The sequence below is a fragment of the Enhydra lutris genome, unplaced genomic scaffold (genome assembly GCF_002288905.1).
Source record: "Enhydra lutris kenyoni isolate GAN:26980312 unplaced genomic scaffold, ASM228890v2 scaffoldscaffold2, whole genome shotgun sequence".
NCBI classification, from domain to species: domain Eukaryota; kingdom Metazoa; phylum Chordata; class Mammalia; order Carnivora; family Mustelidae; genus Enhydra; species Enhydra lutris.
In genome coordinates, this window is record NW_019154086.1 from 33,460,118 (window position 1) to 33,484,782 (window position 24,665).

Sequence of the window (24,665 nt, forward strand, 5' to 3'; positions counted from 1 at the left end):
AAAATTCAGGGAACAGTAGGAGACAGGAGGTGGGTATGGAGAGTAGTGGAGAGGAATAATAAGAAACAAAACAAACAAACAAAAAAACCAGGGGTACAATACTGGGCATGACAGAAACTACTACTCTCTTATTTTAAGTAAGGAGAGGATTTAAACTTTGGAAATAATTTATCCCTGTTGGGTCAATTATACAGGGAGAGCCTCCTGTTAAGCCTCACCTCAAAAGGCCTTAGAGCACTACCTCTTCAACAGAGAGAAACAGAAAAGCCTAGATTCTAGCTCCAGCGCTGCCAACAATTAGCTACAGATAACTGACAGTGGGAGACTTTGCATTCTATTAATGGATATTGTCCTAGTGTCATGGTCACAACAGTAAGATTCTCAAGTAGTCCAATTTTGCAGATCTATATTACGTCTTCAAAAAAACAAGGTAATTAATATTTGACTTTACAATGTATTCTGATGTTTACCTTTGACAGGGTAAAGTAGTATCTGATGTTGAAAGAACTTGAAACATAAAACCCTCAATTTCTCCATTCTGTCTCCTGCTATGCTTTTCTTTGTTGTTTAAGAAAAAATTATGGCTGGATTTGATGTAAATTTAATCCAAATGTCTCCTCTTACAGATAAAGAAACAGAAATCACTTAACCGTTCCCACAGCTGTTTAACGGCAGAACAAAAGCACTGAGGATGGACAGTCCCGCCTACCTAATCTGAATGCCCTCATTCTTGAGGGACTTGATTCAATTATACAGTAAAATAGGCTATCAGGAGATAAGCCCAAACAGTGAGGAAAAAAACTTTAATGATGCTTGTTTGGGTACACGCAGGCAGCTACCTCAGGATAAAGGGGCAGCAAAAGACGGGAAAACAGTGTAACCCATCTCCCAGGTACATCTAAAGACCTACCTTCAGAAATTATGCCAGGCTATGTTATCTCCAAAACAGCTGATGATTATAGATGGCATCATTAAGGTGAAACTGGGTCCTTGAAAATTCCTTTGTGTCTGCCAATTTGGGGAATAAATGATGCTTTGACCTGCCCTACCTACTCCTAATCAATATGAAGAAACAAAACATGTTTAATTTGATGGGAATGCAGTCATAATCTACCAAGGATCATATTTCATTCTGAATTTCATTAGGTAACCATTACTAGCTGAACTTGTTTCCTAAATGGAGAATGGACTATAATCTTCCCTCAGTTGCTTGGATGACATACTGTGAAGATACACAGTAATACTGTACAACACAAAACAAAAAGTACTTTTGCAAAGGAAGAGGGGGTTCCAAATTTTAGGGAATTTACAAAATCAAAAAATTAACATTTTTTACTATGTCATATCAGGATGTGTTCTGGAGAGACCATTTTTTCCCAGTATTAAGGATTATAAAAAGAGTTTAGCACACAAAGATCAGGAAAACATCAAGTTAAGAAAGTTTAACTGTTTTTCACATCAAAATTTCTCAGTTTGAATATAATGTACACCATGACTTTCCAAGACAGAAGGACAAGCAAACAGCGCTTTCCCAACTTCCATGACCATCTAACCCTTCTGACAAGGATCAGCTCGGTGGAGCAGTGTTCCATAGAACACACGCTGGAAAGAAAACATTCTTACTATATATTCTTCCTACTCTCCTATTTGCTCGAACACAAAATCGCAAGAAAATTCTGCTAGAAGAGGAATTTTTTCACATAAATGTATTTGTAAGCCTTTTAGAGGTTATCTATTCCAGCTCTAAAGTTACATGACTCCAAATCCGTTATAGCTTACATATCTTCTTTCCAAAAGGCCAGTATGAGTATCTCATCATCAGGACAGAAAGTGAACCCTTCAAGTTCTGTAGAAGTCAAATACTCCTTTGTTTCAGGTACAGATATCCGTTAAAACAGACAAAAGCTCCTCCCTTGCTGGTCTGGAAATACAGTGTTTATGTCCTCTAGGCCAGCCAAAATAAAAAGTAGACTTCTGGCATGCATAATTTTACTGTTTAGCTAATACTGAATCCCAAACAAAATTTTGTACCTGATCAATACAAAGGATCTTGAAAATAAAAGGCAGCAACCTGAGATGGGTTTGGTATGACACCAGAAATTAATCTGCTATAAGTCAATCACACCTCAATTTTTTTAAAAAAGGAAGAAAAACTCATTAATGTTCTTAAATAGCAACAGCTAAAATATTGAAAAATGGTTGTAGAATTTAAGTCTAGTACTATTTTTATAGTGCTTATATGAATGTAATAATCTGGTAGATCTGGTAGACACCAGTGGCAATGGCAAAGAGTCCTAGTCAAGTTCTTGAATCTTACAAATGATAGAAGATTACAAGGTGTGCCGATATCTTGCATGGACTGAGACTGGTGACAGTCTTCTGAGCAGTGAGTAATAAATTCACTTACAGATTACATCTAAGAGTTCATTTTACAACTCTTTACTAGATAGTCTAAGCTGCAGGCATGTGTAATGGTTTCTGTGGTCTCAGAGCTGGCCCTCTGCCCAAACGAGATCAAAACACTGACTTTATGCTACACCAGAGACAGCCTCTTCTGGGGAAGAGAACAGAAACTTCGTCACAAGGCCACAGGAACTGGCACCATGGGTGGTGGGGGCGATAAAGCTCCTCATGAGTGAACAGGCTGACAGTGAACACTATGGCATCTATGTGGGACAGGACTTGAAAACATTTTAAACTAAGACCAATCATAGCTTCTTTCTCCCACAGCTGTGATGTTACAAATTCGAAAGTACTTCAACAAATTCCCAGTGTTTTCCATCTTAAGGGAGCTTACATTTGATAGCCACAGTGTCCTGCAAAAGGGGCTGGAACAGCCCACCTACACCTTATCTCCTCCATCCCTCACCCCTATCTTCAGAGGAGTAAGGTTACTTATAAGCAAATTCAGATTCTCTGAAAGACATACATACTAACTCACACTAGTAAATAATGGGTGTTTTCTAACAGCTCTTAGAAACTGGCAAGGGGACAGAAGCCTATTACTACCCCCAAAGTCACCCACCTTCATACATCTTCATTGACAGAGACATTAATAGCAACAGTGAATTTATACATAAAGAACAAGTGAGGCAAAGGCAAAAGCAGTGCCGATCTGAGTGTAGGCAATGGTGCTTTGATTATACCCGTACAAGTGCTTCAGTTCCTTTTAGTCATCCCCAACTCAGCTCTTAAGCCGTAGATTTTTGCTGTAGAGAACTCAGATGTGATGCAGCCGTTCAGTAACTCCTTTCACAGTACCGCATGTCAATACTGGGAATGGTTTTTAATCAATTTAAACTGAACACAATACTTTAATAGAACAAGAAGTTTATTACTCCCACTCGGTAGTTCCTGGGGGCTTTGATGTTAAGTCATACATAATTCGAGAAATACCAGGAATCTTCTTAATCTCAGTGACCATCTTTAACACCACCTGTTATAAAACAAAGATCATAAATAGAAGAGCCAGGATCCAGGGCATGTCCAACAGACCTAGAAAGCTTCCATTTACAATTAAAATGTGATTTTTATTATCGTCCTCTATGTATATGGTATGGTCTCTGATTAATATTATGTAGTGAACCTAACTTCCTTCTATAGATTTAAGTGAATTAACTCAGTACTACTCAAAGTGTAGTCTGCAAACAGTTGCCAGTATGCATTTTATGTTTATTACTAGTCCATAACAAGTGTTTAGAAACACTTACAGCAATTTGAAACTGCTGTGACATCCAAACACCTTATACTATGTATTAAAAGCCAGTGCTTCACATATATTCTGTGCCTAAAACATACAAGTCTGAGGCCAGCACAGGGGCACATAATGCACTTTAATAACAATCACTACCAAGTGTCAAAGAGGAGAAGGCCCGGTCACTTGAATGGACAGAGATATGGCAAATTTGAGCTTAAGGGGAAACAAACTCTAAGTAAGCCCCACTCCTCAACCTAGCTATGTAGCTATAACCAGAGCCTTGCTTTAGAGAACAGAGCAGAGGTCCACCTAATAAAGTCTCACTTTGATTTTCATTTGCTACTATGCAAATAGCTCTCTGGAACACTCCAGGGGACAGAGAACAGGAGACGGAGATGGTGATCAAAACAGTTGGCAGTTGGAGCACCTGGGTGGCTAAGTCAGTTAAGCATCTGCCTTCCGCTCACATCATGATCCCAGTCCTGGGATGGAGCCCTATATTGGGCTACCTGCTCAATAAAAAGCCTGCTTCTCCCTCTCCCTCTGCCTCTGCCCCCTGCTCAAGCTTGCTCTTTCTCTGCACTCAAATTTAAAAAAAAAAAATCTTTAAGAAAAAAAAAAAGTTGGTAGCAAGCAGAGCATTAAGTGATTCATGGATGTCTAGCCACCATGGTATCAAATCTCACCCATATAACTCTTCTTCACTACCAGGGTTTTCTCCTTTACTTGGAAAATACTATTTATAAAGTAGAGGTTGGCAAGATTAGATAGAAATGTACATTAGAAGTGGTTACTCCACACAGTAATCAGACATTTAGGGGAGTATAATAAATTTAAGGTCTTTTCTAGAAAACTATTATAATTATTTTTTTTAATTTTAATTCAATTAGCCAAGTTAAAGTACCTCATTAGTTTTTAATATAATTTTCAATGACTCACTAGTTGAGTATAACACCCAGTGCTTTATTTATTTGTGGAGATTTAAAAAAATAATAATTATGTGGAGAATAAAAAAAATAATAAAAGCCTACAGGAGCCTGGTGGCTCAGTCAGTTGAGTGTCCTACTCTTGATTCTGGTTCAGGCTGGGATCCCAGGGTCGTGGGATAGAGCCCTGCCTTAAGCACCCCCCGCACCCCCGACACACTCCTTTCAGGCTCTATGCTCAGTGGAGAGTCTGCTCCTCTCCCCCTCGCTGTGCCCCTCCCCCCACCACACACACATATGCTCTCTAATAAATCTTTGAAAAATAAAATGAAAAAGCCTATCTTATAAACAGAAAACCAACCCCAGAAATAACAATTCTATCACAGCCTATTCCATTCACCATATTATAAAATGCACATGAGAAAAATATATAAGTTACCTCTACAGGGATTTCATTGCCAGGTGTTGCAAGTATACCAGTCATGAAATCACTAGTAATAAAGGTTCGAATAACCACAGATCTCTGGCATGAAGGCTGCTTCTGAAGTGGGTCCCGATCAAAATGCAATGGTGTCAAAATCACTGGCATCTGGCTAATTTTCCCAGCATACCCTAGAAAAAGGAAGTAAACATGTAGAACCAATGATCACACCATGGAAAAAGCACTCTAACCCAGTTCCATTAAATCCTCCCAGATAATATCTAAACTCACATACATAAACATACCAGTTAAGACTGTCATCATGCATGTTTTCAACTACTGTCATATTTGTAAGTAAACTCAACCACAAATATAAACAACAGAATTTGATAATTGCAGTGATGTTACAGTGATGAGATATATATGTAAGTCCATTCTTGTTACTCAAGGAAGTTATGGCCTACAATGCAAACACTGAATTAGCAAATTGTAAACCACTGTCCCTATGAGAAATATAAAGATTCTTGCCAAGCCTCTAGTCACATTTTCATCAACCAATCAATACATAACCTTGTTTTATGTGTATTTCTGTTTAAAGACACCCTATTATTTATTCTAGATTCATTAACTTTGAACTCACAGCCAACAGCACTATAATTCATACATGAATAAAGCTTATCTAACCCACACATTTTCTCTATAAGGCACATGACAGCCCTCCTGTGCCGAGAAAACTAGACAGCACCTCAGCACTACACCTGGGGGACATTTCAAACAGTAAAATCAGAAACAAAAAGCACAGAAATGCAAAAAAATATGGTACTGAATAAACTACAAAAAAGACACTTGTTTATAGTATGAGTGAAAAAAGAGAATATATATATAAAACCTCAGCTGGGAACAATGGGAGTCAGGTGTCTCAAATTTTTTGCTTATATGTACATATCCACAAATGACCATAAAGGTGAAAATTTTTATAACAGCAGGCAATATCACAGACCAATCCATAGAAATGAATAATAAAAATAAAAGCATCCAAAATTCAAACTCGCATCCTCCTAACTAGAAATCATAATGCCACATTTCCAAATTCTAGTTAGAGCATGTAGTAATAAACAAAATGAACAACTTACCAGACTCCCGGAGAATAGTATGGGCCTCAAAGTCAGCTTGGCGTAAAGTACTGAGCACCCCTGTTGTCAAGAAAGTGGGAGTAACATCTGTAGGAGGTTCTTTAACTGGTGGGCCAAATATATAGACAACTCTAGAAGGGGAGGAGGTAAAAATTATAGAGAAATGACATTTTAGTAGAAAAAGCAAGGAACATAGAATATCATTCTTGGGGTACCTAGGTGGCTCAGTGGGTTAAAACCTCTGCCTTCGGCTCAGGTCATGATCCCAGGGTCCTGGGATTGAGCCCCACATTGGGCTCTCTGATCAGCAGGGAGCCTGCTTCCTCCTCTCTCTCTCTGCCTGCCTCTCTGCCTACTTGTGATCTCCGTCTGTCAAATAAATAAATAATAAATTTAATAATAATATAATAATAAAATAATAAAATAATAAATAAATATTTTAAAAAAATATATCATTCTTTCTGTTAATTCTGCGGCCCCTCTCTCACCCACTTCAAATCACCACATGGGTAGGATAGGATATAAGATTATATATACAGGGGTACCTGAGTGGCTCTGGCATCTGACTTTGGCTCAGCTTATGATCTCAGGGTCCTGGCATCGAGTCCTGCATCAGGCTCCATGCTCAGGGGGCAGTCTGCTTGTCCCTCTACCCCACCCCCCACTCATACTCTGTCTCTCTCTCAAATTAAAAAAAAAAGAATGATATACTTTTTTTTTTTTTGAAAGAGACCATGCACACTTGGTGGGGGCGGTGCAGAGGGAGAGAATCTTAAGCAGGCTCCACACCCAGCAAAAAGTCCAACACAGAGCTCGATCCCACAACCCTGAGATAATGACCTGGACCGAAATCAAGAGTCAGACACTGAACTGACTAAGCCACCCAGCTGCCCTAGGATATAAGATTATATAAGGTTCTATGTTCTATGTACCTTCCTGAAAGTGTATTCTTCGGAATAATAGTATCTCAGAATATACAAAGATATAGGGGATTATCACAATTCTCTTTTCATACGATGTCCTAGGCTGATGTGTATCCCCCAAACTTCATGTCCATCTGGAATCTATAGGTTAAAAATAGGGTCTTTGCAGATGTAGTCAAGTTAAGATATGGTCATAATGGATCAGGGAGGCATAAATCTATGAAGGTGTCCTTCTAAGAAGAGAAATTTGGAAACAGACAAAATAGAGAGGGCCATGTGAAGGTGAAAACAGAGACTGGAGTTATATTGCCACAAGCCAAAGACTGCCAGTAAATGCCAGAAACTAGGAAGAGTGAAGGAAGGATCCTTCCCCAGAGCTTTATGCCCTAGAGAGCATGGCCCTGCTAACACCATGACTTCAGACTTCCAGCCTCTAGAACCATGGGAAAATAAATTTGTCTTAAGCCTCCTGGTGTGTGACAATTTGATATAGTACCCTAAGAAATAAACACACATAAGCCTGGGGAAACACTGAGTTGAACAAGTAAGTAGGTTGTTTTATGCCAGAACTTCAGAAACTATATGTACGAAACCTCCAAGATAAGGCTACAATGCATTTCCCAATTTGACTTTTTTTTCGCTTTGTGAAACACTGATCTCAAAGAAAGATTCTCTTTTCCCCATTATTTAAAATGTTACCAAAACAGAACTTGGTATCCTACTATTTGCTTCTAAAAGGAGTAACTCACTACTTCTTTAACTAACATCTGTTTGAAAGGTAGGAAGATATACTGCAGGTGTTAATAAAAGTAACGTTTAAAAGAACACAACTTGAGGAAATTATGATCAGATAATTACAACTCAAGAGGAATCCTACCGCTGGTAGGGAGGATCTGTTCCACAACCTTCCCCCAGAAAACAAGGGCCAGTCAGGATATAGATATGAATGCATCCTAGCACTCCCGACTTGGACTCCAGCCAGCACACAATCATCCCCTTTCTCTAGTCCTTTCTGTCTTAACCAAAGAAAATACATGTCTCTTGGCAAGTTCTACAGCGAAGCTTAATTTTTTTTCTTTTTTCTTAATATGTACTTGGAATAAAATCATAAAGAAAACAGCATCAGATAAAAACCACACTACCACCAACTAATTCATTGCCTCCTCCCAAACATACTATATAGCAAGTTTTTGTCCCATGTACCAAATGCTATACTTCTTTCTACTAAACAATACAGTCCCTGGAGTTCATAAATGATCCTTCAAGGATAAAGCAACTTGGAAAAAGAATGCCACGAACTTGCTCTCATGTTCATAGAATGCACAGGAATAAATCATCTTTCACATTGTACAGGACAATAAAACTGCAGCAGACCTTCTCTACACAAAGATTCCACAATGCAAATTAGGACAAAACTTGGCAAAAATAGAAAAAAATGTTTTTAATCATTTAAATTCCAATTCCCAAAACAGACCCTAGCAAAGAAATCTAAAGACTCTTAAGGCTTGCTAGGTTCGTAAATCTATTTTTTTGTTTGTTGGTTGTTAGACTTTATTTTTTTAGGGGGGAGGGATATTTGGGAAAGTAAGGAGGAACAAATGTGGGAAAAAGAAAACAGGCAGAAAAACCAGCATATAAAAGGACAGAGAAAGTTTAAACAAGGGTGAAGGACCTGTGGCAAAAGAAAAATAGAGAGATGAAAATGTAACAATGTTGTGAAATGAAAAACAGAAGCAGTTGAGTCAAACTGAGGGAAAGGGAATGTTCTGTATGACCTAAAAAGTTTATTTAGATATCACACATTCTCTAGAAGATCAATAATAAACCATTATTTTAACCAAGGCAATGAATTCCATTCAAAATAGGCAATTACAAATTTACCATTATTTATTAATAATTCACTCTTCTCAGTGTATTGATGGTGCTTCTGTAGGCCTTAGATTCATCACAGTAATAAGCCTTTCAGTGGGCATGTTACTACCAGCAAAAAACTGACTTCCCTCTGACTCCTTGTCTCAAAGGACAAACTATACACACCCTGCTGGGTGAACACAAATAAGTAGGTTCCTAATTCCTGTAGCAAACTTGAGTAAACTGAAACCTCAAGTAACTATTTTTGGTTAATTGTTTAATATTCATGAGGAAAATAAAAAAGTAGACAATGGTGAAATGAGAACATCTAATCAGCAATCTGGTGTGAGATTTTCTGAATTCTATATGGGACAGTGCAATGGAGCATTACACATAGATTATAAATCAGCTATAGACACATCCAACATTAGAAATTACCACGCAAGTGAAAGAAAAACTGGACCAGAAAAGATAAATTCTACATGTAGTAGAGTCATATGCCTTTTTCTTTTCTTTGATTTCCCCTGCGGTTATTATTAAATTAACCAAGTCTCTATTGGTAATTCTATCACCCATACATATTCCTTCCAGTGGAAGAAAACATACTACCATAAAACCAATAGCTAGGGGCGCCTGGGTGGCTCAGTGGGTTAAATCCTCTGCCTTCAGCTCAGGTCATGATCCCAGGATCCTGGGATCGAGCCCCACATCCGGCTCTCCGCTTGGTGGGGAGTCTGCTTCCCCCTCTCTCTCTCTGCCTGCCTCTCTGCCTACTTGTGATCTCTAAAAAAAAAAAAAAAACCAATAGCTAGTATAAGCACCTAATTTGGAAGATAGGTTTTTAAAGTGTCTTTAATATTTAATACTTAATTTTTTTTAATTTTTCCTATTTTTTGTTTAAAGAAAAGCAAACTTTTTTATTAAGCAGATGACTGGTGATAAAGGAACAGAACACAAGGTATTACTAAGTATCTGCTCAATTGTTACTTATGTGCATACCTATATCTATACTTTGAGTCTTCTGGTCTCTCCATAATGGGAACATCTTAAAAAATACACCCTTCTGTTTCACCTCACCTTTTGCCCTGTAGAACATACCTGTTAATGTTGTGACACATGCGAGGTATAAGTCTAGCCAGGAAAATAAGAGATTCCCAGTCAGGCTCATCTTTACTAGAGATTCCACACACGTAACTGTAGGAACGACAGTCACCCTGAAAATAAAAATACGGTCAATAATTTTTAATGGTTTTCTAAAGCCAAAAGATGGACTGGAAAATATTTCATGCATGGTAACACCACTGACAACTTTTTTGGTTGTTGTTTTTTTTAAACGAAAACCTATTTGAATATATAAGTATATATGAATATTTCTCTAATGATATAAACCCTAAATTAAAATCCCATATTAAATTCTACCTAAATCAGTTCAGATACAAAGAAAGTGCCATGGTAATATTAAAACTTTATTCAAACATGCCAGAGGTGCACTGGGATTTCATTCCAAGTATCTGCCCAAATGTATACAGCCAGCACACTTAATTTGGCAGATAAGATCTGCCCATGTTCTACCTCAACATAATAAAGGTTATATATGAAAAAAAACACAGCTAACATCATGCTCAATAGTGAAAACTGACAGCTTTTCCTCTGAGAGCAGGAACAAGACAATGATGTCCACCCCTGCCACTTTTATTCAATGTTGTACTGGAAGTCCTGACTACAGCAATCGGAGAAGGAAAAAAAATAAGAGGTATCAATAGTGGTAAAGAAGTTAAGCTGTCACTATTTGAAGACAACATGATGTTACACAGAGGAAATCCTAAGGACTCCACCAAAACTACTAGCAGTAATAAATAAATTCAGTAAAGTTGCAGGATACAAAATTAATACCCAGAAATCAACAGCATTTCTATACACTTAAAATGAAAAAGCAGAAAGAGAAATTAAGAAAATAATACCATTTACAACTATACCAGAAAGAATTACACCTAAGGATAAACTTAACAAAGAAGTGAAAGAACTGTAACTATGAGAACTATAGAACACTGATGAAAGAAATTGAAGAGGACACAAATGGAAAGATACTCCATGCTCATGGATTAGAGGAATTACTACTGTTAAAATGTCCATACTACCCAAAGCAATCTACACATTCAATGCAATCCTTACCAAAATACCACCAGCATTTTTCACAGAACTAGAACAAATAATACTAAAATTTGTATGGAACCACAAAAGATCCTGGATAGCCAAAACAACCTTGAGAAAGAAGAACAAAACTATGGTATTACAATTCCAGAATTCAAGATAAACTGCAAGACCACAGTAATCAAAACAGTATGATGCTGGCACAAAAACAGGCACATACATCAGTGGAAAAGAACAGAGAAGGCAGAAATAAACCCACACTTATATGATTAATTAATCTATGACTAAGGAGGCAAGAATATGCAATGGGGAAAAAAGCAGTCTTTTCAATAAATGGTACTAGGGAAGGTGGACAGCTAGATCTAGAAGAATAAAAGTGGACGACTTTCTAACACCATATACAAAAATAAACTCAAAATGGATTAAAGAGGGGCACCTGGGTGGCTCAGTGGGTTAAAGCCTATGCCTTCAGCTCAGGTCATGATCCCAGGGTCCTGGGACCGAGCCCTGTATCGGGCTCTCTGCTCAGTGGGGAGCCTGCTTCCTCCTCTCTCTCTCTCTCTCTGCCCGCCTCTCCGCCTACTTGTGATCTCTCTCTCTCTCTCTGTCACATAAATAAAATCTTAAAAAAAAAAAAATGGATTAAAGATCTAAATGTGAGACCTGAAACCACAAAAACTCTAGAAGAGAACACAGACAGTAATTTCTCTGATATTCGCCATAGTAAACATTTTTCTAGATATTTCTGAGGCAAGGGAAACAAAAGCAAAATTAAACTATTGGAACTACATCAAAATAAAGTTTTTGCACAGTGAAGGAAACCATCAACAAAACCAAAAGGCAACCTAGTGAAAGAAGTATTTGCAAAATGATATATCCAATAAGGGGTAATATCTAAAATATGTAAAGAACTCACACAACACCAAAAAACCCAAACAACTGAATTAAAAAATGGACAGAGGATCTCAATAGATATTTTTTCAAAGACCTACAGATGGCCAAAAAAGACTCATGAAAAGATGCTCTGTATCACTAATCATCAGGGACATGAAAATCAAAACCACAATGAGATATCCCCTTATACCTGTTAGAATGACGAGTATCAAAAAGACAAGAAATTAAGTGTTGGCAAGGACGTGGAGAAAAAGGAACCCTTGTGTACTGTTGGTGGGAATGTACAGCCACTGTGGAAAACAGTTTCTCAAAAAATTAAAAATAGAAATGCTGTATGATCCCATAATTCTACAATTCTACTAATGGGTATATACCCAAAGAAAATGAAAGTAAAAACATTAAGTCGAAAAGATATATGCACCTCTATGTTTACTGCAGCATTATTTACAATAACTAAGATATGGAAGAAATTTAAATGTTCATCATAAATGAATGAATAAGGAAGATGTGGTAGATACACACATACACACACAGAGAATACTATGCACCCATTAAAAAGGATGAGGGGTTTTTTTGTTTTGTTTTTTGGGTTTTTTTTTTGTTTTGCCATTTGCAAAACACGGATGGAGCTAGAGGATATTATGCTATGTGAGGTAAGTCTGACTGAGAAAGACAAATACCATATGATTTCACTCATATATGAAACCTAAAAATCAAATAAACAGCTAAATCAGACCATGAACACAGGAATAAACTGATGATTATCACAGGAAAGGGAGGGGTGGGAGGACGGGCAAAATGGGTGAAGAGGGAGAGATACAGTTTTCCAATTAGAAGATGACCAAGCACAGGAATAAAAGCCACAACATAGGGAATACAGTCAATGATATTATAATAGGGATATATTGTGACAGATGATAGCTATACTTGCAGTAACAAGCACAACACATAGAGAGGTTGAACCACTATGTTGTACACCTGAAAATAACATAATATTGTGTGTCAACTATACTCACACACACACAAAAAACTATTAAAATGAAAAAAGATCTACCCATGTTTATTAGGTGGATATTCTTAAGTATTCTTAAGTCAGAGATAAAAATAATTTCATAAACATTTACTATAAATTTCTTTAAAAATGAACCACTGAAAGTTAACTTAAAAATAAGTTAACTTATTAACTACTACTACCTACTACTAATCTCTGTCAAATAAATAAATAAAATCTTTAAAAAAAAGAATAATCTACTTGTAATGGCATGCAAAGATAAGAAATTCATGATGTCAAGTTTAAATGAAAAAAGATGACAATGCACATCTATAATTCCTTTATTTTCTTTTTAAAATTAATGTTTCTGGAAGGACACATATAACACAACTGGAGAATAGGTGAGGGAAAATTACTCTAAATGTACTGGATTTTTACTTATTTTTTTTATAAGTATGGTTTATTTTGGTATTTAAAAAATAAGGTTCATTGCTACACTAATCAGGAACTATGATTTTTTTTTTCTGGGCTTCCAAGGGTCTCACCTTCAAAAGCTTAAGACTAGAATAAACGAAGATATCTAACAACAAAAGAAACTTTTGTTTTGATGGTAAAAGTAAATAAGCTTCATTTTTAAAGAAATCATTCACCTAACATATTGCTTCAAACATCTATTCTTCTAACATTATTATCTATAATAATTACCTAAAAGGGGGAATAGGTAACTAATTCAACTTCCTGCCTAGCAGGAGTTAATATACAGTTGGAAGTTTTCTGTAAGAGATCTACTTAGGACTGGAAAAACTTTTACACATCAAATACCTTATCTGTTCTTCTATTTTTATACAGTAGGGTAATAGCTGCCTGTAAGTATCACAACATAAACTTCAAAATGAATCTGCATATAATGAGATAACCAAACACCACTGAAAGAAAATTATTTCTACAATTCCAGAAAGGGTTATTTTAATAGTGATTTAAAAAGAATATACGTAGCTTTCACATACAGCCTTTATAAAGAGGGGAAGAGGAAACAAGTTCAAAATAAGTGGACCTATCAAAATACCTTAAAGGCAACGATGAATTTTTATTGTCTCATTTACAAAAGAGCTACATGGATTCAGGAGAAGAAAGAATTTAAACTGATGACTCAACTTCATGTATTTAAGAAAAAGAGTATACTTACTAAATTTCAGATGAATAATCTCTAAAACAGAGCTAATTTCTTCCCATACATAAGGAAGGCCCAGTAACTAGCATTCATACCATTTTAAGTTGAATTACTGAAACCTTTTCTAGTTTTCATTTAACTAAAAACCCTAAGGGAATAGAAACTTTCCTCTTCCCTACCCACCCAAGCCTCTCCCCAGAAACTCACCTGAGGATCATATAAAGGAGAATTTAATATAATCTATTTATAAATAACATTTTGAAAGTAAAAACTGTATTATCTGCACATGCTTTTACAATTAAGAAAGACAGAACCATAAATACAAAAATGTTAGTTATACATGATTACAGCTAAGAGAGAACATGTTGAAGAGGCAGAGAGCACAGGTTTAAGGAATACACAAGCTGAGAGTAAGACCTAAATAGTGTAACATGTTCAACTGGGGGCATTCTTGCACTTAAGTCTTCTAAAGTCACAGTACATTTTCACACCAAGAAGCATACATGAGGACATGACTTCTGGGTACCTGCTCTTCAAGGCAGAAGCAAGCAAGTCAAGCCCATAGTAAACCACTGTGTTAGTATCTGCTTTTGGTTAGAGATGACAATGTTCCCCAACTACAAAATCTTAGCCTCAATATGTAGTTTCTATAACCCTAAACACTCTATAAAGTACCACCTTTTCACATTTCTAAATTTGGTGTATATACTTTCATATTTCATTTTCCTAAGTCACTCCTATATCAACATTAGTGGAAAGAATAAACTGCAAAAAGTTATGTCACAGATCAATGAATTCACCGAACTCACCTGCACACCTACAGTTTTAATCGGCAGCAGGAAGGCATTCAATGAATGCAAACTTGTAATTTGCATCAGCTTCTCCTGATCCTCTTCCGTTGTACAAGCTTTGACTCTTTGTAACAGTGTATGCGGCTGAGAAAACCAAACAGACATTTCTTAAGGTTTCAAAAGATAAGGTATTCTTTAGGTATCTGTTACTGTCTCATGTATCTACACTTACTGGTTTACAGCAGTAGATCCTATCTGATATTTTCTCTGACTTGTGTGTGCTATGCAGTACATCAAAATTTCACTCCTGAGAGCCAGGGCTATGAGAAGTCAAGTATCAGGATAAGAAACACAGATTATATGAAGTATACACTTCAGGGATTTAATCCTGTCAGTGGCAAGGGACATACCTCACATGAGTTAAACCTTTTCCTTATAATAAAACTTCTTACCATAAAATCACTCTGTCAAAAAATTAATATATGGGGTGCCTGGGTGGCTCAGTGGGTTAAGCTTCTGCCTTCGGCTCAGGTCATGATCTCAGGGTCCTGGGATCAAGCCCCACATCAGGCACTCTACTCAGCGGGGAGCCTGCTTCCCCTCCACCCCGCCTGATCGCTCTCTGTCAAATTAATAAGTAAAATCTTCTTAAAAATTTTTTAAAAAATAAAAAAAATTAATATATCTCCACCAACTTCCTTTTTTTTGGTGTATTAACCTGGTATATGCTCTCCCATTCTTTTACTTTGAGTCTATCCTTAGGTAAACAGACTATAATTAGATTTTACTTCTCAAACCAGTTTGACAATCTATGTCATAACTAGAGATGTCAGACCGTTTAACTAACTGTAGGTTAATAATATGATTGGACTTCATTCTACCATTTTATTCAGTAGTTTCTATTTGTCCCAGTTTTTAGGGCTTTTTTCCCCCCACATTTTTCTAAATTATTTCTCCCAGCTCATTTATTTTCCTTCTACTGGTTTTGAAGTTAAACCCTGTATTTTTCTTTTTTCAGTAGTTCCCTCTAAGTGTTAACATGGATACGTAACAGAAGAGAATCAACCTCTCTATCCTCCCAGCACACAATACAAGCATTTTGAATACTTTAACTCCAATCAATTTCCTGTGGCTTACATGTTATTTTAGCTGTATATTGTTATAATATTTTTAAACACACAAAATTTGAGATTACTTTTATTATATAGCCCGTGTTTGTTTCGGGCTGAGAACCACTGCCCTTAGTTCCTTAAGTAATGGACTGTTGACAGTAAATTCTGTTTATCTACAAATGTCTTCATTTGCCCTAGTTCTTAGAAGACGGTTCATCCCTTCCTTATTCAGGATTATTTTCTCATGGCACTCTGAAATCTTCATGTTTTTACTGTGCTTTCAGTATAATCGTCTTTCCTTCAAAGGATAAACAACCTTTCTCCTGCAGCTGTTTTGTCTTTGGCAGTCAGCAGTTTTGCTAGGTATACGAACTAGGGAGATGTGTTACATTTCCTGAATCTGAGGCATGGTGTCTTCACCAGTGTGGACAACTGTCTATTATCTCCTCCTGGACCTAAGTTAATATTGACCTTTTCATTCTATTTTAACCTCTTCTCTATATATTTTCTCTCTGATGCTTTATTCTGATTTCTGGATAATTTCTTAACACCTGTCTTTGAGTTCATTACTTCTTTAGCTGTTATTTTTTTATTTTTTTTAAAGATTTTATTTATTTATTTGACAGACAGAGATCACAAGTAGGCAGAGAGGCAGGCAGAGAAAGAGAGCGGGAAGCAGGCTCTCCGCTGAGCAGAGAGCCAGACGAGGGGCTCAATTCCAGGACCCTGAGATCATGACCTGAGCCGAAGGCAGAGGTTTAACCCACTGAGCCATCCAGATGCCCCTCCTTAGCTGTTTTTAATTTCAGTTATTTTCATTACTAGAACTTAATTTTTTTCGAAGCTGCCCAAGTCATTTTGATAGTCTTTTACCATATATCTCGTTCTTACTATCAACTGCTTCTCTTAATTCTACATACCTTACACTAACTCCAGTATCTGAAGTGTTTGAGGACCTTGTTCTGCCAGTTTTTTCTTCCACTAGCTCTCATTCATTTACCTTACTTCTATATATATTTTGCAATTTTTTAAGTTCATATATACTTATTGGAACTCTATATGTGGGGATCTTGCTACATTCCTAAGCCTGACACCTGGAAGCACTACCAACCAAGGCCCACTTTCGATTCTTAGCCTGAAGTTTTTCAGACAACAAATGAATTTCAGCACCAAATCTACAGGACTAGGAGACTTTTACATTCATCCTTAGATTGGAGTAAAAAATGCTACCCCTTATTTTCTTGCAATATATATAAAATACATTTTTTAACGATTTTAAGTAATTTCCACACCCAACATGGGGCTCAAACTCATGACCCCAAGATCAAGAGTCACAAGCTCTACCAACTGAGCCAACCAGGGACCCCTAAAATACTTTTAAACTCCCCTTCATATCTAGAATTTTTAGGGATTCAAGGCTTATCTGTTATAAGGCTAAAAAAATAAGTCTACATTTCCAAGTCTTTGTAGAATATTTTCTTTATACTCATTTAACATGTTAAATTACCCTGAATTTTCAAAAAATGAAACTAATAGAATTCATTGTAAATACTAGAGTGCTACAAGAATCCTTATTTACTCAATTCCTTATACTGATGAACTGTGACTATTTAAAGCTCTTATAATATATAAATTCAATGCAAATTATTACCTTCTTAACACTTGCAGAAAAATCAGCTACTATTTTCAAAATATTGTTGGTTTCAGGAAAGTCCTTACAAATATAAGGTTCTTCAGCACATATTACTCTGATTGCCAGGCCAGGACCTAAAGAGAACAATAACAATGATATTTAATATAAATAAATTACATATTTAATATAAAAATATCAGTTTCCAAATATGAAATCCTTCCAAAAATTAAAATCCATTGGCCATTTTAAGTTTTTTCTAGTTTTACTGAGATATAACTGACACATAACCATTGTAAGTTTTTTTTTTAAGATTTATTTATCTATTTGAGAGAGGGGGAGGGGCAGAGGGAGAGGACCCCAAGCAGACCCCCTGCCAAGAGCAGAACCCAACTGGGGGGCTGATTCTACCATCCTGAGACTATAACCTGAGCTGAAACCAAAAATGGGAGGTCCAACCAACTGAGCCCCTCCACTTTGCTTTTTTTTTTTTTTTAAAGTGTTTTACTTCAAATAGTTTTCCATCCAACTCACCATTTTTTAGAATGCTTTAGCTCTTTTTACAGCAATAATTTCTATGTCCTATTTTTGGTAGTCCATGTATTAAGTGTCACAAATTTTCCAATAAATATTAATTCACAATATATGCACCCATCTTTTTAAAACTTATTTTTTTCTTTCTAAAACTTATTAAAAGAATTTTTAAATATATAGAAAAGTAAAGAGGACAGTGTAAATGAATCACCTTATTATTCATCACCCAGGTTCAACTACCAACCTAATTTTAGGAAGAAGATTGTGGTTTTATAAAAAAAAAAAAAAAAAAAAAAAAAAAAAATTACAAGAGTGTCTAATTCCAAAAATGTGAACTGGTATTTCTATTTTACCAAATACTTAAAAGGATGAAAACGTAAGATATGCATGGGTCTAAAAAAAAGTGGACTCTACTTCTTTACTATAACAGAAAAGGTATCCTGTGAGATACCTGGTTACAGATAAAACCTTAGCCATCTTCCATTAATTCCTCAGTTTCATTCTTCATCTATAGGATAAACAGCTTAATAAAGGTAAGTAGTATGCCTATTTTTTTTTAAAGCACCAAAATTTTTTCCAAAGAAATCTTACATTAAAAAAAAAAAAAAAAAATCCAATATGTAAAAAGACTTTTAAAAGTCAAGTAACCCGAGTGCAATGATGACCAAAGGACCACTTGGCTCCCTCCATTACATTCATACACAATCTTTTGCCGACACACAGATTAGAGACTGAACATCTTGAATTCCCAGATTTGAAGTTTATTGATACAAACAGCACTAATCACCTTTGTAACACTGCTTATAGGACCAATATGATATTTAAGAGTACAAGCTCTGAGGTGAGACTTTCGGTGCTAGAATCCCAGTTCCAAACCTAATCTGCATTAACTTTTGGTGAACTGGGCTTTTCCCCCCAAATTTCCATATCTATAAAGCAGAATCATCCTAGTTTTATTTTGAGAATCAAATAAGACAGTATGTGTAAAATATTTAGCAGAATGTCTAGCACATACTAGTACTTAAAAATTGTTAACTTTTACTATGCTTAATTAGACCACTCAACTCATCACCTAGTGACTATTATAAAGAGCCAGAAACTGAGGTACAAGACGAACCCAAGCTCAAGAACTTATAACAAAAACAATTTAAGACTCTCAGTCCTAACTTTAAATAAATACCACCTCTAATAAGTTATTTTTCTATATGATAGCAGCAAATGACTATTTTAATTGAGTATTTTTTATTTGTTCATGAACAAGTTACATACAGCCCTATGCAAAGAAGTAATTCCTCCATTCAGATAAATCAACCATAGATTAGGATTTCAGAGAACCACCTTGTCTTTAACCTTGTCTTCCATGAAAGGCATCATGGTATAGTAGAAAGAACATATAAATTGCAGCTCTAACACTAAGAATTGTATGGCAATACAGGGCACCTGGGTCGCTCAGTCTGTTAAGCATCTGACTGATTTCGGCTCAGGTCATGATCTCAGGGTTGTCATATCAAGCCCCATGTTGGGATCCACACTGGGTGTGGAGGTTGCTTAAAATTCTCTCTCTCCCTATCCCCCTGCCCCTCCCCCTGCTCACTCTAAAATAAATAAATAAAATCTTAAAAAAAAAAAAAAAAAAGACTTGTGTGGCAATGTTATTAAAATTTCTCTATGCTTTGTTTTTCTCATTTGATGGCAACATTATAAGCCAGACTCACTGATACAATACAAATACAAATACAAATACAATGGAAAATAATTATGTAAGAAAATGAAGTATACACAATAGGTACTAAGAATTTTGTTCCCTACCCACCCTTTCCTTTTTCTAAAGTTACATATTCCCTGAGGTAACTGCTTCAAAATTGTCTGAATTGATTTTTCTTCAACATGGAAGTCTAATGACAAATCGAGCAATTCAATTCTAATTTTTTTTTTTTTTTTTTTTTTTTTTACCTGGAAACGGATGCCTGGAAACTAACTCTTCCGGAAGTCCAAGTTCTCTGCCTAAAATTCTTACTTCATCCTTATGAAAATCTTTCAGAGGTTCTATTACTTTTCCCTACAGAGGGAAAAGCCAATTAATCAAATGGGTAATGAAAAAGACATGGTAAATAAAGAATAATATATTATTGATCTCTCCTGTTGATTTTTTAACTAAGGTGAAAGATATTTTTTAAAATTTCATATCTTAAAGTATGTCCTCCTACTGTTCATAAGGAATTAGATGAACATTTTACTGACCTTCGTACTTCTCTCTGAAACACATTTTAAACATAAACCTTTCAAATGTAAGTAAATCAGAGCAGTCCTACCCACCATCTCTGATCTAGTTCTCATTAGAATACAAGGCAATTAGAAATCATACTAGTGTCTCAAAATTAAAGCTCTCCAAATGATACCATTAAGTGAAAAGACACCTATTCCTATTTGATAAAGGATCTATAGAGTGTATAAAGAACACTTACAATTCAGTAATCAAAAGATAAATAAATCAATTAAAAATGTGCAAAAAATCTGAACAGATATTTCTAAGAAAATATACAAATGGCCAATAAGCACCATGAAAAGATGCTCAACATCATTAGTTATTAAGGAAATGCAAATCAAAATCACAATGAGATACCACTTCCCATCCACTAAGATGCCTAAAATAAAGACAGATGTAGCCATCTTCATGAATGTGAATTACAAAAAAAAGACAGAAAATAACAGTTGTTCTTAAGGTATAGTATATTGCTGGTGGATTGTAATAAGATATAACTGCTATGGAAACATTAAGAAGTCCCTTTTAAAAATTAAAAATAGAACAACCATGGGGTGCCTGGCTGACTCAGTCAGTAGAGCATACAACTCTTAATCTTGGGGTTGTAAGTTCTCAAGCCCCATAATGAGTAGAGAGATTACTTAAAATCTTACAAAAACAAACAAACAAACAAAAAACTATCGTATGATCCAGCAATACTGCTTCTTGTATATAACAAACAAACAAAACCTGAAAACAGGGTCTTCAAGGATATTTGTCAACTCATGTCCACAGCAGCACAATTCACAATAGCCAAAAAGTAGAAGCAACCCAAATGTCCACTGACAGATAAATGGATAAACAGAATGTGTATACACATATAATAAAATATTATTTAGCCTTAAGAAGAAGAAAATCCTGTCACATGTTACAACATGGATGAACCTTGAGGACCTATGCTAAATGAAATAAGCCAGTCACAAAAAGACAAATGATTTCACTTTTATAGGGTATCTAAAGTAGTCAAATTCATGGAGACAAAAAGTAGAATGGTGGTTACCAGGGGTTGGGAAGAAGGAAAAGAGAGTACCTGTTGTTCAAGGGATATAAAGTTTCAGTTTTATAAAATGAATAAGTTATGGAGATCTGTCTCACAACAATACAAATATACTTAACATTACTGAACTATACATTTAAAAATGGTTCGGGGCAGGGGGGTGGGGAAGAAAGACTTTATGGCAAAGTTCTCATAAGCTTTTACCTCTTCTCTCAACTTTCTGATAAGCTCTGTGTCATTGTGATGGGTTTTGATGAGGTCAGCTTTGCCACTTGCAACAAGGGATGCACTTTCAATTAAATCAGGACGTAAAGTACCTTGGGCAAGGAAAACCTCCTCTGGTTTCAGGTTCATTTCTCCAATTACTTCATTAGCAATCTATAACCAAGAGGAGTAAAACAGTCTTTTAAGAGATGAATCTTTAAAAAAGATAGCATAGTCTTTTTTTATACTTTCAACAAGATTTCTCAGAATCCTTTTGCAATATTGACCAAGAGATAAAATCCATACCAACTCCCAAAGTAAACTCTTTCAAGAACATATACTTTAGAAAGATTCATAAAGATAGGCAAACATTCAAGAGCCTGAAAACTAGCCACTGAAATACCCAAAGAATTAAAAAGTCTAGTATCAACTGAAATACCTATTCTTAAATAGTTAAATAAAAGGCTGACAACATAAGTATACGTGTTTTTTAAAACCAGTCAGTATAACAGTAACATGCACTAAAGTACTTAATCAAAAAAAAAAAAATCAAAATTAGTCAGCAAATGATTATTTGACATAAGGACAAGAAAAAACACATACTAAAATTCACATCGAAAACCGTACAAATTGTGGATATTATAAAGGCACCTTAACAAAAGTATCCCCAATAATTTTTCTTTTCTCTTCAGGACTTGTTGTCATATTTAATGTTTTGCTAATTCTTTTTCGTGGAGTTCTATCTTCATCTGATATTGGTAGAGTTGTTGTTCCGTTGTAGAAAGAATGAGCAGCATTTATCACTGAGGAAGAGAAGAGAAGCACATTTTAAAACTAGTAGAAGATTTTAAACAACATAAATAATGGCTTAAGCTACAGAAAGAAAACCTAGATGGATGCTTTGATCACCCCTTACCTTGGCTACTATTTGAGAACTACCAATAAACCACAATTAATAGAGTCCAGACACAGAAACTCACTAATTTTGTGGGGTTTTTTGAGAATCCTGTAGCATTTGGTAATCTAAGGCCATGATATCATAAATTATGCCGTTGCTTTCCCTGTATTCAGTGCCCCACAAGAACAAAAAGCAAAAGCCAAAGGAAGAACCATAGCCCCAAGGGAACTGAAAGTAGTGGTACATACAGTGGGATCGAAGTCCTCCAAACTGCACTAGCAATCACTGGCTATCCTATTATTTTTTAAGAGCAAGGTACTTAAAAACTTACTAAGATCTCTACTTGGTAGTAAGGCTGAACAACTGATGAACTTTACTGAAATACAGAGGGCTATTTCACTGGGGGACACCAGTGAATTTGTAGTTTCTCTTAAACTGGTCAATTACCCCAGAAAAGACACCTCCAATCTCCTGCCTATCAGCACCTGATAAGGAAACACCAGAAGTGGCAGGGAGAGAGTCATCATTCATTATACAGATTTTTGCTTACTCCTACTGTTTTTAATGTAGAATCTTATTCCTATCCTCAACTATGCCTGGTATTGCTATGCCCAAGTCCAAAGTTTCTTTTATGTAGCCTCTTTAAAGAATAAATCCTGGGGCGCCTGGGTGGCTCAGTGGGTTAAAGCCTCTGCCTTCGGCTCAGGTCATGATCCCAGGGTCCTGGGATCGAGCCCCGCATCGGGCTCTCTGCTCAGTGGGGAGCCTGCTTCCTCCTCTCTCTCTGCCTGTCTCTCTGCCTACTTGTGATCTCTATCTGTCAAATGAATAAATAAAAAAAATCTTAAAAAAAAAAAAATAAAGAATAAATCCACAGTCTTCCAATAGGGAGGGATAGCAGCAATTTAGTCCTCTGTTAAGGAAAAGAATCTCCTCAGATTTTCAACCAATCTGTTTTAGGCTCACCCAGAGGACCACATCACACAGGGAAGCCAATGTTTCCAAATCTTGAGCCTCCCCACAAGTCCTGCTTTTGTTAGTTTCCTCCCCTTAGCAATGTATTACCAGATATGTCTCCTAAGACAAGGGAAAGGAAAGCAAAAATAAACTACTGGGACTACAACAAAATAAAAAGCTTTTGCATCAACAAAATGAAAAGGCAACCGACTAAATGGGAGGATATTGCAAAGGACGTATCTGACAAGGGATTAATATCCAAAATATATAAGGAACTTATACAACTCAACAGCAAAAACACAAATAACCCAATCAAAAAATGGACAGAGTACCTGAATACACTTATCTCCAAAGAAGATATACAAAAGGCCAACAGGCACATAGAAAGATGCTCAATATCACTACTTATTAGGGAAATGCAAATTAAAACTGCAGTGAGATAACACCTCATACCTGTTAGAATGGCCATCACCAAAATGATGAGATAATAAACACAGACGAGGATGTGGAAAAAAGGGAATCCATGTGCAATGTTAGTAAGATTGTCAATTGATACAGCCACTACAGAAGAGTTCTGGAGGCCTCCGGGGGGGTCAGTCAGTTAAGTGTCCAACTTGATTTCAGCTCAGGTCATGATCTCAGTGTTATGAGATAGAGTCCTGCATTGATCTCCATGCTCAGCGTGGAGTTTGGAGTTTGCCTGAGATTCTCTCTCTCCCTCTGTGTCCCCACCAACCCCTCCACCCCAGCTCACACTCACTCAATCTTTTAAAAAAAAAAAAAAAAGGAGTTTTTGGAGGATCCTCAAAAAATTACAAATAAAACTGCCATGTGATCCACAATTCCACTTCTGGAGATATATCCAAAGAAAATGAAAACACACGAAAAGATAACTGCACTCCCATATTCTTAGTGGCATTATTTGCAATATCTAAGATATGGAAACAACCTAAGTGTCCATCCATGTATGAATAAAGATGATACACACACACACACACACACACACACACACACACGGGAAAATTATTTTCCCATAAAAAACAAGGAAACCTACTCTTTGTGATAAAATGCATGGATCTTAA

At 36.1% G+C, this 24,665-nt stretch overlaps 1 protein-coding gene across 1 annotated transcript in view; it reads right to left on the bottom strand.

Moving 5' to 3' along the window:
- Positions 1 to 3,313: 3,313 nt before the first annotated feature.
- LOC111149383 (guanine monophosphate synthase) overlaps positions 3,314 to 24,665 on the bottom strand; it is a 103,758-nt gene continuing 82,406 nt past the window's right edge. The window contains exons 8-16 of the mRNA XM_022506405.1: positions 22,380 to 22,531; positions 21,729 to 21,902; positions 20,179 to 20,284; positions 17,713 to 17,828; positions 14,968 to 15,093; positions 10,050 to 10,165; positions 6,178 to 6,308; positions 5,063 to 5,235; positions 3,314 to 3,436 (exon numbers count right to left, since the gene is read on the bottom strand). Of these exons, the coding sequence (XP_022362113.1) occupies positions 3,335 to 3,436; positions 5,063 to 5,235; positions 6,178 to 6,308; positions 10,050 to 10,165; positions 14,968 to 15,093; positions 17,713 to 17,828; positions 20,179 to 20,284; positions 21,729 to 21,902; positions 22,380 to 22,531 (1,196 nt within the window). The 3' untranslated portion in view covers positions 3,314 to 3,334. The remainder of the gene's footprint in view (positions 3,437 to 5,062; positions 5,236 to 6,177; positions 6,309 to 10,049; positions 10,166 to 14,967; positions 15,094 to 17,712; positions 17,829 to 20,178; positions 20,285 to 21,728; positions 21,903 to 22,379; positions 22,532 to 24,665) is intronic.